Source organism: Gopherus flavomarginatus, chromosome 4, assembly GCF_025201925.1.
Source record: "Gopherus flavomarginatus isolate rGopFla2 chromosome 4, rGopFla2.mat.asm, whole genome shotgun sequence".
NCBI lineage: Eukaryota > Metazoa > Chordata > Testudines > Testudinidae > Gopherus > Gopherus flavomarginatus.
In genome coordinates this window covers 186,539,909-186,558,757 of record NC_066620.1, presented here as the reverse complement: position 1 = coordinate 186,558,757, position 18,849 = coordinate 186,539,909, and the positions used below count along the sequence as shown (strand labels likewise).

The following is an 18,849-nucleotide window of genomic DNA, read 5'->3' as shown; positions in this document are numbered from 1 at the left end:
GTTACTCACCTTTGTAACTGTTGTTCTTCGAGATGTGTTGCTCACATCCATTCCACACCCGCCCTCCTTCCCCACTGTCGGAGTAGCCGGCAAGAAGGAACTGAGGAGCGGGCGGGCCGGCAGGGATATATATTGGGCGCCATGGCGGCGCCACTCCAGGGGGCGACCTGCCGGCCCACTGGAGTTGCTAGGGTAAAAAAAGTTTCCGACGAACGTGCACGCGCGGCGCGCACACCTAACTGGAATGGATGTGAGCAACACATCTCGAAGAACAACAGTTACAAAGGTGAGTAACCGTCTTTTCTTCAGGTTCTACTTGGGACACAGAGGCCCAATGATGTCAACATACAAAGGGTTCTTTATAAGCAACTCTCATCTCAGATCTGACAAACTCACTACATCTAATATAATGAGCATATGGTATTCATCTATGAAAAGTAGCATGTGAGATCTCTCCTGAAAGCTTGTAATTTATCAATACTCATAATCATTGCAAGATTTGTACAAGTGTAATATTTAAGGAAAATTATACCTTACAGTCTTGGAACAAAAGTTAGTCACCAGGAATCATATATCTCGGTGCTGGCCAATTCAAATAGGAGGGAGTTTTCACCTCTCCCTGATCAGCCAGTGATGAAATACGAAGTTTAATTGTCTACCCTTAGACTAGTCAATGGAAAACTATCAACGACAACTTCAAACAATCAAAACCATTTGGAAGTAAAAGGGAACATTATAAACAGTCAGAGGTTCTCCCTGGGTTTGAATAAAGACTGTATATTCAGTGAATCAGACCTCCTCCTGGTGCATGGCTTCCTCATCAATGCCGAGAAAAGTTCCCTGGTTCCGTCCACCAGAATAAACCACCTAGTGGCAGAAATAGCCACCACGATAGCAAGGATCTACCCATTATTAGAAAGGTTTCAGAAAATCCAGGAATTATCATCTTGCTTCAGAGCCACAGGAGATCCATCATAAAATTATACTGGCAACTGCTAGGATTCCAGATCCTGCGCATAGGGATCACTTCCTGGGCACAGTCACAGACCAGACATCTTTTCAAGCCTTTATATTAAGGGTCTGGACAAAGGAAAGTTCAAGTACAGGTACCGACACAGGTGTTCAATTCCTTATACTGGTGGTCAGTCCACAATAAGAAGTCCATTCGCTGTCCAGAACCTTCAGTTCTCACAACAGATGCCAGCCTGGAGGGCTTGGGAGCTCACCTAAAGACCCAACATCCCAGGGCCTTGGAAATCAGGAGGAAAAGCCTCACAGGTTAAACCTCCTAGAACTGAGAGTGGTCAAGCGAGCTCTGCGAAGGTTCTAGCTTACCCTAAGGAGGACCCAGGTACTGGTTCAGTCAGATACCATGACTACAGACACATATCTAAAGGGGGAACCAGAATCCTTTCTAAGGTATATTCCTCCTTCCACACTTTAAGAGATCATACCTTCCTTAGTTGTGTCCAAAACCACAACACCCAACTGAAAAGGCCTGGCACTCCTTATATGTTATAAGACTATTGAAAAAATCTCTCAAGACTACAGAATTTATAAGAAGATCAGGCTCCCTTTTCACGTCTTTCCACCCAAAATGCTAGGAACTCAGAGCTTCCAAATCCTCCATCATTAGGTTGATTAGACTATGTATTGTGGAAGCCTACATCCAGGTTCCCATCCTGGAACAGATCAAGGACCAGGCTACAAACCCCTTAGTGGCGTCTTAGGCAGAAGAAACTGTTACTTACAGTAAATGTAGTTATTTGAGATGTCATGCAGATGTGTATTTCACTTCATTGTGCACGCTCCCAGGGTACTGGAGCCAGAGAGTTTTACTTAGCAGTACCCGAAGGGGTGGCGTTCGTGCCTCGTGGCCATAGCCTGTCCCCTGGCTATATGAGGTGGTGCCTGTCCTGACCTTCCCCCTCGCTCCCCGAGTTGCTTTGCACTGAATATCCAGAGAGTAGACTCCAATGCAGAAGGGACAGAGGGTGGTTGTGATGGGTTCGGTCACAGAGACGCCCTTGGGACTGCCACCTGATGTGCTGAGACTACCTCTGAGCCCGTTTACCTTGGCAGCTTGGGACTTCAGAACCCTGCCTTATTTAGCCAGACATGCCAGTTTGCTCCAATACAGACCCAGGGTCTGAACCATGTCCCCCCAAAACTGCAGACTTAACTGAAAATGACTTAGAAAGTGCTCCTGTCTCTAGCACCCAGATACCCAGTTCCCAATGGGATCCAAACCCCAAATAAATTCATTTTATTCTGTATAAAGCCTATACAGAGTAAACTCACAAATTTTCCACCCTCTATAACACTGATAGAGAGACATGCACAGTTATTTTCTCCACCAGGAATTAATTACTCTGGGTTAATTAATAAGCAAAAAGTGATTTTATTAAATATAAAAAGTAGGATTTAAGTGGTTCCAAGTAATAACAGACCAAACAAAGTTACCAGGCAAAATAAAACAAAACATGCAAGTCTAAGCCTAATACAACTGCAAACTGAATACTGATAAAATCTCACCCTCAGAGATGTTCCAATAAGCTTCTTTCACAGACTAGACTCCTTCCTAGTCTGGGCCCAATCCTTTCCCCGGTACAGCTAGGGAATTTCTCATGACTGCCGCCCCCTTTGTTCTGTTCCACCCCCTTTTACAGCTTTGGCACAAGGTGGGAATATTTTGTCTCTCTGGGTCCCTACCCCTTCTTCTAAATGGAAAAGCCCCAGGTTTAAGATGGATTCCAGTACCAGGTGACATGGTCACATGTGCTGTGAGACCTCACGCCTTCATTCTTCCCAGCCTGACTGACGGGAAGACTTGCAAGTAAATGGAGCCATCTAGTCAATGTCTTGGTTAATGGGAGCCATCAAGATTCCAAACCACCACTAATGACCCACACTTTGCATAATTACAATAAGACCTCAGAGTTAAATTTCATATTTCTAGTTTCAGATACAAGAATGATACATTTATATAAATAGGATGACACACTCAGTAGATTATAAGCTTTGTAATGATACCTTACAAGAGACCTTTTGCATGAAGCATATTCCAGTTACATTATATTCACACTCATTAGCACATTTTCATAAAATCATATGGAGTGCAATGTCACAGTGTTTTTGTGGGATACATATCTGCATCACATCTTGAAGAACTACAGTTATAGTAAGTAAGAGTTTCTTCTTCATTGAGTAGATGCAGACATGTATTCCACTCAGGTGACTCACAAGCTGTACCCACAGGAGGAGGGGCTCAGAGTCTATTAGATAAGGATTGCAGGACCACTTCCCCAAAGTTTGTATCTCTTTCACATAATTCCTGCCACCAAGACATAAATCCAAAATTTTTAAAGCTGCTCTATTACCTCCTTCAGGCAAGAAGCTGCTTAAGGCTTTCCGCAAACAAATACTTTGCTTCCATAGACTGCCCTACTACATCCATTTAACATGCTTATGTATGCAAAGCACCCTAAAATTTTGCATACTGGTCAGGGACACAATCTCATCTCTATTAATGTTTACTTTTGACTTTATATAATAACTATTTCAGTAATGCAAAGGGACAATTACTGTTTGAACTTTCAGGGAATGGATGCCTCTGGAAGAGAGCAAAAATGAACTATAGACCAGGGTTTCTCAAACAGGGGTAGCCACTTCTGTAGGGAAAGCCCCTGGTGGACCAGGCTGGTGTGTTTACCTGCCCCATCCGCAGATCTGGCCGATCGCGGCTCCCACTGGCCGCGGATCGCTGCTCTGGGCCAATGGAAGTTCCTGGAAGTGGCAGCCAGTATGTCCCTCAGCCCACGCCGTTTCCAGCAGCTCCCATTGGCCCGGAGCAGCGATCCGCGGCCAGTGGGAGCCGAGACTGGCTGGACCTGGGGACGGGGCAGGTAAACACATCGGCCCGGCCCGCCAGGGCCTTTCCCTACAGAAGCGGCAACCCCTATTTGAGAAACCCTGATATAGACTTACCTACTAATAAACTCACCCACCACACAGTTCAGGCAATATATGTTTGTGGAATGGGAGTTAGACCAAAAGGAACTATCCTATATACTTGAACACAATACCAATATATTTGAACAATTATACATTTGAAATGTATAATTTAATATCATAAATATAATGCTATGCTCACTGTTAATCTCAAACTATGAAAGCAGTCAAAAGGTTCAAATTTGGTCCAAAAAAGTCAAGGTTTTATACAAACCATCTTATAAGACCAAAGGAAATGTTTCCATAAACTTGTATTTCCACTGGAATTTTACACAATTTGATTTTTGTGGGTTTTAAATAAATAAATAAATAAATAAACAAAATTCCCCTTTCATGTTTGCAGCCCAAACATTCAAACCTAGAAATTAACTTCCATTATCAGAGCTTCTGGAAATGCAAAAAATAAACATGACAAATAATTAAAAGTAAATTAGATGTATTTTCCCTCATTTTTAATGCTCTAAATTAAATGTTATTAGTAACTTAAGTAAGTGAACTTTTAAAGAAATTTACATATGATTATTAAACTGACAGTAGTCTTTTAAAAATATAAGATATAACAAACTGCATTTAAAGCCCCCCCAAGTCATTGCATCATTTCCCACACACTTCCCCCACTGGACAGACAGGAGCAATAATTCAGGAAGGAGTTATAAAAAAAACCAGTGTGTCCACTTACCTAACCTTGACGTAATCTGAAAGAAGCCACCTGTAAATAGCTTTTGTAGCATGAGTCATAAATGTTCTTCCTTTGAAGCTGGTCTTCTGCAGAAACCATGGTAAAGCGCCACAGTGATCCAAATGGAAACTTAAAACAGACAAACGAATACAGTTAATACATCAGTATCACATAATACAAATCACAAGTCATAGAAATGTAGGTTTGGGAGGGACCTTGGGAGGTCATGAAGTCCAGCCCCCTACACTGAGGCAGAACCAAGTAAAGCTAGACCATCCCTGGGAGGTGTTTGTCTAACCTGTTCTTAAAAGCCTCCAATAATGGGGATTCCACAACCTTCCTTGGAAGCCTATTCCAGAACTTAACTACTCATATAGTTAGAATTTTTTCCCTAATATCTAACCTAACTCTCCTTTGATGCAGATTAAACTGGCTACTTTTTGTCCTACCTTCATAGGTATGGAGAACAATTGATCATACTTCTTTTTATAACAGCACTTAATATATTCAAAGACTATTATCAGATTCTCCCCTCCCACAGTCTTCTTCTCTCAGGACTAAAGATTTTTTTAAATCTTTCCTCATAGCTCAGGTTTGCTAAATCTTATACCATTTTTGCTGCTTTTCTCTGGACTCTTTCCAGTTTGTCCATATCTTTCCGAAAGTATGATGCCCAGAATTGGACACAGTGCTCCCAGCTGAGGCCTCACCAGTGCTGAGTACAGCAGGACAATTATCTTCCATATCTAACATGCAACACTCCTTTTAAATATACCCTCTGAAAAATAACAGTCTTTTTCACAATTGCATCACTCCTGTTAAATTTCTGATCCCCTGTAATCCCTGAGATCCGTTTCAGCAGTACTACTCCCTAGCCAGTTATTCCCAATTTGGAGTTTTGCATTTGATTTTTCTCTCCTAAGTGTAGTACTCTGCACTTATCTTTACTGAATTTCATCTTGTTGATTTCAGACCAATCCTCCATTTTGTCAAGGTCATTTTCAATACTAATCCTGCCCTCCTGAGTGCCTGCGACCCCTCCTAGCTTGGTGTCATCTGAAAATTTTATAAGCATACTCTCCACTGTCCAAGTCGTGAAATATTGATTAGTACTGGACTCAGGACTGACCCCTGCAGGACCCCATTAGATGCAACATCTCAGTTTGACAGCGAACCATTGATACGTACTCTGAGTAGGATTTCAACCATCTTTTTAAAATGCTAAACCCTTCACTGATTTACTATATTAATGCAATGCTACATAAATCAGGAAACATGGGAATTAGGGTTTCATCAGCAATGTTAACTGGCTTACTTTATGCATTCTGTATATTCTAAGATATTAAGATTGATACATTAAAATGCAATAGAGAAAAGTTAACTTTTGCATTTTAACATCCTCATTTCTTGATAAATTTTACCTATAGACCCTTACAATTAGTTTTTTTTGCATTTAAAGAAAAAGGACTGATAATGGGAGGGACGAGAATGAACATCTCACACACAGAGAAAGGATGACAGAATAAAGCTAACAACAGTGGCCCCAAAGATGGCACATGGGCCACCACAGATTAGAAGTGAACCACTAAAATGTGTTTTTAGTAATATATACCGCTACCCTGCTATAATGCGACCTGATATAACACGGGTTCACATACAGTCCAGTAGCAGCGGGGCTCCAGCAGCACTTTAAAGGGTCCAGGGCTCCGTCTGCTGCGGGGAGCCCAGGGACCGTTAAGTCACCGCTGGAGCTCTGCCGCTGCTACCCCGGGGCTGCGGCAGTGGGGCTGGACTGGTGATTTAAAGGGCCCGGACTCCCAACAGCAGTCGGAGCCCAGAGTTCTTTAAATCACCACCGGAGCCCTGCCGCTGCTAGCTTGGGGCTGCGGCAGCACGGCTTGCCGGCGATTTAAAGGGCCTGGGGCTCCAACTGCTGCGGGGAGCCCCGGGCCCTTTAAATCACTGCTGAAGCCCTGCCTCCACTACCCCAGGGCTGTGGCAGCGGGGATCACTGGCGATTTAAAGGGCCTGAGGCTCCCCGCAGCCGGAGTCCTGGTCTCTTTAAATCGCCGCTGCAACCCTGCCACTGCTACCCCGATATAACGGCGTTTCACTTATAATGTGGTAGGAATTTTTAGCTCCCCACAACCATGTTATATCAGGGCAGCGGTGTACTAGATTACAATTTGGTCACTCCTACTAATGATGCTAATTTTAAAACAGTGGTTGTGCGATAAAGGTGCAACAAGTGCATTTTTATATATTTTATAATTGGAGATATAACAATCTCCTAGAACTGGAAGGAACCTCAAAAGGTCATTGAGTCCAGCTCCCTGCCTTCACTAACAGGACCAAGTACTGATTTTTGCCCCAGATTACTAAGTGGCCCCCTCAAGGATTGAACTCACAACCCTGAATTTAGCAGGCCAATGCTCAAACCACTGAGCTATCCCTCCCCACAACTGCTGTACATAAAGTATCTGAGTGAATGCCTCTGTAACCCCTGTATTAGCATTTCTCAAACTCTGATCTGTGGAGCACTGGTGGTCCATGGAGAGCTAACTGGTCACATAGGCCTGACTATCCTTGTTTCCAGGTGCTAAGTCATATTATCAGCAAAGTCTAACGCCCTTTTAAGTCAATGGGTGTCTTCTCAACACCTGATCCAACTCCCATTAAAGATAGCTAAAAGTACAGTAAATACTTTCTAATATTTCTTTTACACATAAACAATTGCTGAAGTTGACACAGTGATGTTAAGTGATCACGAAAGGGAGTGGAGGGTGGTCACGAGGTTACAATGGGCATGGAGGAGAGCCATGGCATTAAGAAGTAGTTTTGTAGCCTACAGGTATTTGCTAGGTGAGCCATAGATATAAGTTAAGGCAATAAACCAATAAGCTTGCAAGCCTCACAGCCTGTAAAATAATAATTTAGATAAATTAATTAAGGCATAAGGCCCAAAAAGCCTTCGCATAAGTAGCTAACCAAGAGTAACCCTGGATCATAAAATATCATAAGATGGAATGCTGTAATGACTAAACTGCTGATAGGTAATCACAGGATGCTAGTTTATACCACCCTGGAATATTTTTAGTTAGAGACACCAGCAGATGTCTGACCACAAGAATGCCATGGTAAATAATTGACATATATGCTAATAAGCTTGATGTAAAAGGATTAATAATCTATAGAGAAGGGCACTCCAATATTAGTAAGGAGAGGAACTACAAATAAGGAAAAGAGACTGAAACCCCTAATGAACATGCATTAAGCATAGTGGTTTCAATATAACACATCATAAAAGCTGTATCCCGGCCTGTGTACCTGGGGAGACGCTAGGATGACAACCACTGATGATGGTGAGGGGAAAGATGAGGATGATAACTAAACTTCACGTTGTTTTGCAAGAGATGGTGTAAGCCTACGGATGCTCAGCTCATTTTGTATTATCTCTACCTGCTTTGCTGGGTTGGAGTGTTTGTGAAGCTGCTAATTGTATTAATAAAACTATTATAAACATAGCGCGATTTCCTAGGTGTGAGTGTTGTAACTGTGCACATCAAGGCTCCCAACTGAATATTAATTCTGATAATACTGGGTCTGATATTAGGATAAGAACCAGCCAAATTTCAGACTGCTAATGGGGGAAACTAAATCAGTAATATAATTAATACGCAATCAACAGATTAGGTAACACTACACTATACAAATATTGGGAACTACTGTCCTTTCATCACACCAATAGGGTCTGGATGACATCTGCCCCCAATCTTTCTTAAAAGTTGGAATTTAACAAAGCTTAGAGCAAGAACTCAAAGCAAGCATTAATTCTTGTCCTAAATGCAACTTACTGACTGATTAAGAGGAGATCAATCTCAGCAGGATCTATCAAGTCAATATAAGGTAGGGCATCCATTCCTTCTAGGCCAGGGTGGATTCCACAATCAAGCTGAAAAGTGATGACAAACAATTAAAACTCCTACTAAAACTTATAAAAATGAATAAGCACACACAAATTTATGGCAGTTACAAGTGAGTGTTATGCAGGAAAAATTCATTATGCTTATTCACAGTTTTTGACACATTGTGATATATTAGACTCCAAGCTAGACCCTAGGGCGGGGGGGGGGGGCAAACTTTTTGGCCTGAGGATCTGGATACGGAAATTGTATGGCAGGCCATGAATGCTCAGGAAATTGGGGTTGGGGTGCGGGAGGGGATGAGGGCTCTGGGGTGGGGATGGGGAAATTAGGAGTTCAGGGTGTGGAAGGGGGCTCCAGACTAGGGCAGGGGGTTGGGTGTGGGGAGGGAGGGGGTGAGGGCTCCAACTGGGGGTGTGAGCTCTGTGGTGGGGATGGGGATGTAGGGGTGTGTTCTGGGATGGTACCGAGGGGCTCCGGGAGCAGGAAGGGGATCAGTGCTAGGGAAGGGGGTTGGGGTGCAGGCTCTGGGCAGTGCTTACCTCAAGCAGCTTCTGGAAGCAGTGGCATGTCCCCCTTCCAGCTCCTACATGGAGGCGTAGCCAGGCAGTTCTGTGCACTGCCCCGTCCTCAGGCGCTGCCCCTGTAGCTCCCACTGGCCAAAGTTCCTGGCCAATGGGAGCTGCGGGGGTGGGCGCTTGGGACAGGGGAAGCATGCAGAATCCCCTGGTTGCCCCTATGTGTAGGTGCCGGAGGAGGGACATTCTGCTGCTTCCGGGAGCAGCGTAGAGCCATGGCACTCACAGAGTGGGGCAAGCCCCGGATCCTGCTCCCTGGCAGGAGCTCGAAGGCTGGATTAAAATGTCTGACGCGCCAGATGTGGCCCCAGGGCTGTAGTTTGCCCACCCCTGCTCTAGGTTATCTGTGTAGGTGACTTATCTTCAGTGGAAAACTGAATGCCTTTTAAGAGACTATTTTTCAGACCTGAGCCTTTGCATGTGCTATTCTGTACCTACACAAGCCTCTAGCCACACTTTTCCAATAGTAACAGTTGACAGCATAGGTGAACAGCCTTTCACATGTAGATTCTATCACCTGAGCACACAGGCATTAATGCTGGAAAAGTAAACAGAGCATCTGTGCATACACACACCACTGTGTGAACAAAGTAAAGGTTAGGCTCAGACACCACTGAAAACTAGATTGTGAGCATATCACCTACACTTATACATAAATAGATACCCAAATTTTCTCTCAAGATTTATACACGTCTTTTATTACTAAATTAAAATCTCATATAATATGTCACATCCTCTAGGTAACGTTGCTCTTGGGAACCAGAGACTTTGCCTGTTTAGGGAAAGGCTGACATCCATACCAGACTTTTGTGAGGAACTTGGATTTAACAAACAAAAGCTTTTTACCACAGACCCTCATAATTCAGGTGTTTACAAATAATTACCATTATTTTTCTTCCTTTAAATTCCAGAATAATGCATGATCTTCCTACTTCTTGCCCAGCACCTCTGTGAAGGGAAATCCATGACAAAGTTAGCAAAAACAAAAAACCACCAACCGTATCTAAACACAGTTAACTACATCTCTGTTTCAAGTGCATTTAGACGCCTATGTGCAGAACTCATCATTCTGTTTAACAATCCGACTGTTGAATGATAGGCCAAACACTATTTAAACTAACCGAACAGTGAAATTTCATTCAATGAAACTGAGATCCTGTCCATGAGTAAAGCATAGAAGACCTAAATTTGGAAAAGGACTGGTATCTTTTCTCTAGGATGGCAAATGAATGCTTGTTGCAGACATGGGCTAAAGCAATCTAAATGCTTACAGCAAACTTACCCCGGAAATACTTTGATAACTTGAGGGTGCTTTCCATTTATAATATAACTGTATCCTAGGTTGAATGAATTTAAGGTATCAGAGACTATTAGCCCAGCACAGAATTATTTCAGAGTTAACAGGAAATGCCCTCAAGCTTTTATACTGATTTATTTTATTAGACACAAAATTTTCAGCAAAAGGAGAAAAAACACAAAAAGCAAAACCAATTGTCAAACTACTGAAAGGTACACTGTTTTTAAATAATTAAGCTCTTTTTGCTTTTCCTTTCACCATCTCTTTTCCTCACTGCTATTCAGTTTCTTCCCTACAGATAAGTAAGGTGCTTGTCCTCAGTAATTGCAATAGGTTTTTATGTTAGGGAGGGAAAGATGGGATTCGCCAAATGTAAAAAAGCCAGTGAACACTCATATACATGGCCATTATTCTAGAAACAGGTGTCTCAGGGATCTGTACAAAAGAAAGAGGGTAAAAATCAGAAGGAAGGAGGAAAATGAATCAAGCGATTTAAACTATGTTTTAAAGCCAGTTTCCCTTTCAGTGGAATGTCAGCCCTCATCTCCTTGCTTTTGGTGTGGTGTTCTTCCCCACACACTCCCTTTAGATTCACATGTACAGGGAGATTTTCTGTTTCTGTCAGAAAAGTGAAGAACAGAGGTGGTATATTTGTTGCAACTTGAAAATTCTGAATAGGAAGCCAACCCAAAGACAGGGATTACAATAGCCCAAGTAGATTCACATGTTTTGCATGCTCACAGCAAGGAAAATAAGAAAGAACTTGTGCAATTATGCAAATACAGTACTCTGATTGGCTAATGGTTGTCAGTCAAAGATTTTCATACTGCATTGTACAAATCTCACACCCAAAACAAAATCTCGGCCTTAATATAGAGGTATCTGGCTAAATATTAGTGGCCTGTGATATCCAGGCCATATTAGATGATCTCCTCTGGCCTTAAACTCTATGAAACAACATAGTACAGGGGACTGCATAATTTGGGGGGAATTAAACATTAAGTATCCACAGCTATGAAGCCTCCTTTCATTCTGACGGGCTGAGACATTCCACTTCGGTACTGTATAATGTAACCTGTACTAATATATCAGCCCTTGACACAGGCTTACTATAGTAAAGAGCAATTTAAAATTTTGAAATGCTTGATATTGTGGCAATAGGTGCCTTTGAAAATTCCAAGAAAAAGGGCTCTCTTTGTTAGTAATACTTCTCCTCTTCCCACACAGCTACGATTTTATTCCCCAAAGGGTGTGCAATGCTTTCAACTGTGAGAAAAAAGGACTGGACTGAGAACATTTGTTTTGAAAGCTAACTCAATTCCAAAATATTTTTTTCATCACACTGGCAAATACACACCCTTTAATAATTCAGATACTTTGTTCTGATAAATGAGTACAGATAGTTTGGGTCATTTAGCAGTGGCATAACTTATCTACTCTCAAGTTCATCGTTGCAATTTGGTGGCATAGGTCAAGCCTCCAGAGCATACAAATTGACAGATGCCAAGTAAGAAGAGAGAAACTGACAGAGAAAGATCAAGCTTCTCAGAGGGTGATGCAACAGAGAGCACAGCTCCTTATGCGCCACTAAATTCAGCACAATCAAGCGAAAACAGTACCATGTAGGGGAGGGGAACCTACCCTCTGCTCCTTCCCTACTGTTACTTCAGCCCAAACTCCCTTGCTACGAAAGGCCGTTGAAGTTACGGTATTTTGCAGCTTTCAGCACTCAGTGCTGAGAGGCAGTTTTGAATTATAAAAGTTTTGAATTATTTATCTAATATTTTTTCTGTTTCTTCGTTTATTACTAAAGAAACTAAAATGTCAATATTAATGTCATCATTACAAAGGTGGAGCCCAAACAAGTATACACTTGTTTCCTGATGTATCTAAAGTCATCCAGTTACACTACTGTAGAAATCGCTTCTCCAAAGGCAAGATTCAAAAAGGGATCTATATGGATAACAGGAATACTCTATTTTGGAAGGGAAATCAAACCTCAGACTTCAGGGTTTAAGCCTCTTTCTAAGTGATCAGGGAAAGACCTAACATGTGGACCAGATTATCCCAGATCTCTCTGCTGTACAGTTCTTATACCTTCCTCTGACTGGTCTGGTGCTGGCCACTGTCAGAGACAGGACACTGGACTCAATGAACCTTGGGTCTGTTCCAGTGCAGTAATTCTTACGATTCTATGAGAAAGGTGTCACTGCTTTTCTTTTTTCCAGATTAGGGTAGGTTAACGTATTTGTACAATGCATTTTGTACAGAATATTTCTTGCATGACTGAGGGAGATTTGCTTTTAACTGCTCAATAGCCTCACCAGCTGCTTCAGATCCTTTGGCAGTTTCACGATTATAATTCTAAGTCAAAATATTTTTTTTTGTTAAATAAACTCATTACCCCGAGAACTCTATTCCCACATGACTTGTTTTGGATTCTTCTAAAGAAACTACCTTTTCTTTTCTAGCCTCACATGCCTTAGCATAATGTTTGCTGAAAGTCCGAGTTTTACTTCTTTCTTTTACCAATAATTAGCAGCTACCTGTATCTTCTGTCCTCTGAAATAAACTAAGGCCATGGCTACACTGGCGTTTTACAGTGCTGCAACTTTCGCGCTCAGGGGTGTGAAAAAAACACACCCCTGAGCGCTGCAAGCTACAGCGCTGTAAAGCCTCAGTGTAAACAGTGCCGCAGCGCTGGTAGCGCAGCTCCCAGCGCTGCAAGCTACACCCGTAGAGGATGTGGAGTACGTGCAGCGCTGGGAGAGCTCTCTCCCAGCACTGGCGCTGCGACCACACTCGAAACTTCAAAGCGCAAGTGCAAGTGTAGCCATACTGTAAGTACCTTTCAGTGAGTGTGACTGAACAAAAGGGAGAGGGAAAGTGAAGTCATGTGATGCGTCTTAGCACCTGAGGGTTGTAATGGGAGCTCAGTGTGAATCCCTGGCTCTTTGTTGAAACTCCGAGCGTGTCAACTGTGATAGCGTTTTGTGTGATGTGAATACCTATTCACTGGCAACTAGACTGAAACCACCAAACCTATTTCACACAGGCCAAGAAACAGTCATCAAAAGGTAACAACTTTTGTTAAAGTTAAGAAGTTTGCAAACAAATTTAAACAGGACACATTTACAGTCCTTTCAACTAGTTCACTTCCATTTAGGTCTTGTCTACACCAGTGGCTTGCAACCTTTCCAGGCTACTGTACCCCATTCAGATGTCTGATTTGTTTTGCATACCATGTTTCACCTCACTTAAAAACCACTTGCTTACAAAATCAGACATAAAAATACAAAAGTGTCACAGCACACAACTACTGAAAAATTGCTTACATTCCCATTTTTTTCCATATAGTTATAAAATAAATCAATTGGAATATAAATATTGTACTTACATTTCAGCGTATAATATATAAAGCAGTATAAACATTGTCTATCTGTATGACATATTAGTTTGAACTGACTTCGATACTGCTTTTTATGCAGCCTGCTGTAAAACTAGGCAAATATCCAGATGAGTTGATGTATCAGTTGGAAGACCTCTGACCCCGGGTTGACAACCACTGATCTACATTACAGAGTTTTGTCAACGCAAGTTACGCCGACGTACCATCACCACTGTAATTAAACTACTGTTGCATGTCCACACTATGTTCATTGTGTGGTGGAGTGCATCAACAGAAAACAGAGCACTGTGGGTAGCTATCCCACTGTGCAACTGGCCGCAGGGTGCTTTGGGACAGGTTTGCAACGTCTCATGGGAGCAGGTGCAGTGTCACATTATAAGGGGTTTCTCAATCCAATCGTTCCATGGGTATTCTACTAGATTACCAGCTGCTTTTCAACTGCCCTGGTAACCTGCAACCCAGCCACCTGTCAGAAAGCACAGATCCTTCACAGCTGTTCAGTATTGTGCTGTGCTCTATGAACACAAGGCTATAAGAGCAGCCCAACCAGGGGCTGGGGGGGTGGGGAAGCTATTTGGCTAAGGGATGCTTTGAAGGAGCATATTAACACTAAGCTACAGTAATGTGTGTTGCTGTAGTGTGTTGAGCCTAGCATTGTTTGTTTGCACTATCTATGAACCTTGCAATGATTGCTGTGTGTGCCCAAAAAGTAACACATTTTGAATCACTTTTTAAAGTAGCACTTGGTAATATAATCAAAATGACATTGCTGAACACTAACACAAGACCACAGCAGGGGGGGGGGGGGGAAGAGTGTGTGTGAGGGACAGAGAGAGAGAGTGTGTGTTAAGGGAGTGTGTATGTGTGAGAGAGACAGATTCTGTGCTGGGGGAGGGTGAGTGTGTCTGCACGCTGACTCTAAGGCTGTGTCTACATTAAGCACCTTCTAGTGACACAGCTGTGATGCTACAGTTGTTCCACTAAAAGGCGCACAGTATAGCTGCTGTTTGTTGGCAGGAGAGTGCTCACCCACCGACAAAAAACTTCTACCCACAATGAGCGGCAGTAGCTTTGTTGGCAGTCGAGCTCTCCTGCGACAAAGCGCTGTTCACACCGGTGCTTTCTGTTGGCAAAACTTTTGTTGTTCAGGGGTGTGGCTTTTTTACACCTCTGAACAAGAAAAGTTTTGTCGTTCAGGTTCCAGTGACAAAGCCCAAGTTCAGACAGCAGCCAGAAGCAACCAGTCTTTAGGCAGAAGCTGGTGCAGACAGCTGGTGTCCCCGTCTCCCCACCCCAGAGAAGAACAGTACACAGGTAGGGGGAGGTGGACACCGCGACATCAGCCCGCACCTCCCTCCCTGACTCTGCACAGCACAGCAGTCTTTCCCCCGCTGCCCCCTGCAGCAGCAGTCGCTGCCTGCCGGTGTGGTTCTAGTCCCAGGGAAAGCAGGATACTGCATTAATGTTTTGAGTCCATGACTCTGTTAGAGTTCTCCCACAGCTTTCTCTCCCCACAGACCAAGGAGATCAACTCCCACCCCTGTAGTCCAGGCAGGAGTGTGTTTGCTGCCAGAAGCCAGTATCCTCAGCTGGACAGTAGCTATGTGAGCTCTCCATGCTGAAGAATTTCAAAACTTCCTAGGGCTTTGAAAGGGATGGGGTGCATGCATGTGCAGCTGGATGCAGGGCAGCTGAGTTCAAAATGGTGAGCAGAGCGGTCATGGTGAGCATTGTGGGATACCTCCTGGAGGCCAGTTACGGCGACATAACAAATGTAGTGTCTACACTGATGCTCTGTTGCTCTAACTTTGCTGCAAAAAGCACTACACCTCTCGTCAAGGTGGTTTTATTTTGTTGACAAAACAGGAAAGTTTTGTCAGCAGGAGGAGCATTATAGCATATACACCTCCACTGTTTTGTCGACCAAAGCTGCCTTTTGCCAACAAAACTTTGTAGTGTAAACAAGGCCTTCGAGTATACATAGTTGGTGTTGAACTGCCAATCTTCAAATGTTCTGGCACTGCTCAAAGCAAAATTGTTGAAAGCAAGCAAGCAAGCACATGGGGGTGGGGAATCGCAGTGTTGGGAGGGAGGGTGAGAGAGAAGAAGGGAAGGAGGGAAAGAAAGAATGAAAGAAAGCTGTGCTTTATGAAAGTTTAAAAAAAAAACCCATAAAGGGCTATTTCAAAACTAAACCATACTTGAATCTTCTTACAAATCCATTGCACAGACCAATTAAACTTAAGAAGACAAGAATCTCACCAAGCTGATATTGCAGCCTTTTCCTTTAGTTATATCATTTCTATTTTTATTCTCATATTTAATTTTATAACATATTGAAAACATTTTATGGAGCATCATAAAAAATATTACACTGACTAAATTATATGCAGAGAATGTCTTCTAAGTCTAAGCAACCAGTGCAAAACACTTAGGACTCCTTGCCACCAGTTTAAAATCCTGACACAAGTCTTTTATCTGAAACAGAAAGGATCCAATGCTAGGAAGACAATGGCACCTGGAGATGCAAGAGTCTCCAAGGAAGCACTCAGGATCAGCCCCAAAGTGAATCCACACAAGTTCATAGACTCAGACCATAAGGGACCATCATGATCAGAAGTTATTGTGTGGGCTTTTTACAGGAGACCTTAAAAACAGTGATACTGTCTACACTACATGGACTTTAAAAAGAATCATGGATTCTTTAAATTTGCGCCTCATACAACAGTCTTCCTCAATCTCTCTTTTTCCCACCCCGCAACTGCTGGATGGCATTCTGTTTGCTTAGCTGCTGCCCTCACACACCAGTAATGGTCACGACTACACTTTACTCATGGATATTTTTAATAAAAGTCAAAGATAGATCATGTGACCTGTCCATAACTTTTACTATATACCCCTGACTAAAACTTGGGGTGGCGGGGGGGAGATGGCTTGGAGGGGTGGCCCTGAGGGCACCACAGATGCTGGGGGGGAGCACAGGTACTAGGGGACATGGCCTGCAGGTGCTCAGGGGGGACGGCCTGGGCACTTGGGAGGAGGGCACAGCTGGGGAAGCACCGCGGGTGCTCGGAGTTGGGGACTCACGGCCCAGGGGATTCAACGGGTGCTGGGGCTGGCTCCCTACCCAGCTCCTAGCTCCACATGCTGCCTCCGCTCTACCCCAAGCCCCGGTTCTGCCACTCACTGGCTGGGAACTGCGGGGGTTGTGCCTGCAGGCAGAGGCAGCACATGGAGCCAGGAGCTGGGGGGAGGGGTGTTCCTATCCCCCTTCCAGGAGCTCCCTCCAGGTAAGCACCACCCCACACCCCAATCCCCAGCCGAGACACCCCTCCCACCCAAATTCCTGCTGTGGGGGAGGGACAGGGGGACCCAAGACTGCCGCAGCAGCAGCAGCCAGTGTGACATGCCCAGGGGCTGCCCGAGCTGCTGCAGACATCACAGAGGTCACAGAATCTGTGACTTCTGTGACAAACACAGAGCCTTAGCGATGGTTACATTTCAGTGGATCTGTGCTGTAAAACACTTGGGAGTCTAGATTATGAAGGAGACGCTGTGACACTGACAGACTAGGTGTCAGCTCATGCCAGAGCCCCAAGCCAATTCACTTGCGTACTAATATAGATAAGACTGATTTTGGTGAAGAATGTACTACTTGTTTAAATTTTATGAAAACTAATGGAATGGTACTTGCATTGTTTTCACTTAGCTGTATCCTGTTATAATGTTGTGGCAATAATTTACACTGCATATACCCCTGTAACTAAATAACCCATCAAACGAGAAAGAAGCTTTGTGGAATGCAAATGAAGAATTTTATCAGAAAAGTGTTAATTTCAAAGCAAGTGGTCACTGTGTGTGATGACTGGAGGTCAAAGACTCAAAATGCATTCCTTACTCTTTGTCATTAAAGGAAAAGCCCACGGGGGTAGTGACTCTGTCAGCTTGTTTTCTGTGAGAAGAAGCTTTAAGTATGTATTCAAGGAAAGATCCTATTTCTCTGGACTGTTTGGACTCTTACAGGGAAGTATACCAGACACAAAGCAGAGATCCCCAGCGACAATATGGGAACTCTGAAAAGACTTTTTGTAAACTGGCAGTTTATTGCATCACTGTCATCATTTGGAATTACAAACTGTGACTCATCTGTTAACATATTTTACCTATTTTAACCTCTCAATAACTCTCATTTCCTTTTCTTAACTAATAAACCTTTAGTTAGTTTACTATAGAATGGGCTACCAAACTAGTCCATTATGTAAGGTCTAGGATATTAACTGATCTGGAGTAAGTGACTGGTGTCTTGAGATTGGAAGTAACCTGAATGTGATATGATGTTTGGTGTAAGTAACCATTTTATCACTAACCTTTGTCTGAGTAGCAAGATAGACTGGAGAGTTTAAGGGGAATGTCTGTGATGCTATAGTAAGACTGGTAGAGTGATCCAGGAGTTCACGTTTGTCACCGGCTTGGTGAAAACTAATTACGGGGAGGGAAGGGGAGGGTCTACCCCATTTTCTGACAGTCACTCCAGACAGAGCAGACACACTAACAGGACATTAACGCTGTGCCATAAACTCAAGGTTTGCGACACCCTGTTAGTGCAGGTGATGTTTGAAGGGCCTCCAGTGCCCCAGCCTCCCGCAGTTGCCCAAGCGCCCCAGCCCCCCACCCGCGCCCCAGCTCCCTGCTGCCGCTGCCCCTCCCCGGCCAGTGCCCCAGCCCCCTGCTACTCTCCTCCGCTGCCCCTTCCCCCGCCAGCGCCCTGCTGCTCCGCCGCCCGCTGTCACTCACAAGGGCCGGATGAGCAGCTGGTCGCTCTCCTCGGCCGGGATCATGGCCTCTGCTTTTCTCTTCGCCGACATCCCGGAAAGGGAGGAGCGAGCGCAGCGACGCCGAACAACCGGCCCCTCGGTGGCTCCCTCGCCAGCCCCCGGCCTCGACTTCCGGTC

At 43.8% G+C, this 18,849-nt stretch overlaps 1 protein-coding gene across 3 annotated transcripts in view; it reads right to left on the bottom strand.

Moving 5' to 3' along the window:
* The window catches only part of CPSF3 (cleavage and polyadenylation specific factor 3), a 65,154-nt gene extending 46,317 nt beyond the window's left edge, over positions 1 to 18,837 (bottom strand). Inside the window, exons 1-4 of one of the 3 annotated variants that reach the window (XM_050950748.1) lie at positions 18,692 to 18,837; positions 10,076 to 10,139; positions 8,545 to 8,642; positions 4,691 to 4,819 (exon numbers count right to left, since the gene is read on the bottom strand). In XM_050950748.1, the coding sequence (XP_050806705.1) occupies positions 4,691 to 4,819; positions 8,545 to 8,642; positions 10,076 to 10,139; positions 18,692 to 18,762 (362 nt within the window). In that variant the 5' untranslated portion in view covers positions 18,763 to 18,837. The remainder of the gene's footprint in view (positions 1 to 4,690; positions 4,820 to 8,544; positions 8,643 to 10,075; positions 10,140 to 18,691) is intronic. The other 2 variants (XM_050950746.1, XM_050950747.1) reach the window with 2 other exon arrangements.
* Positions 18,838 to 18,849: the final 12 nt, after the last annotated feature.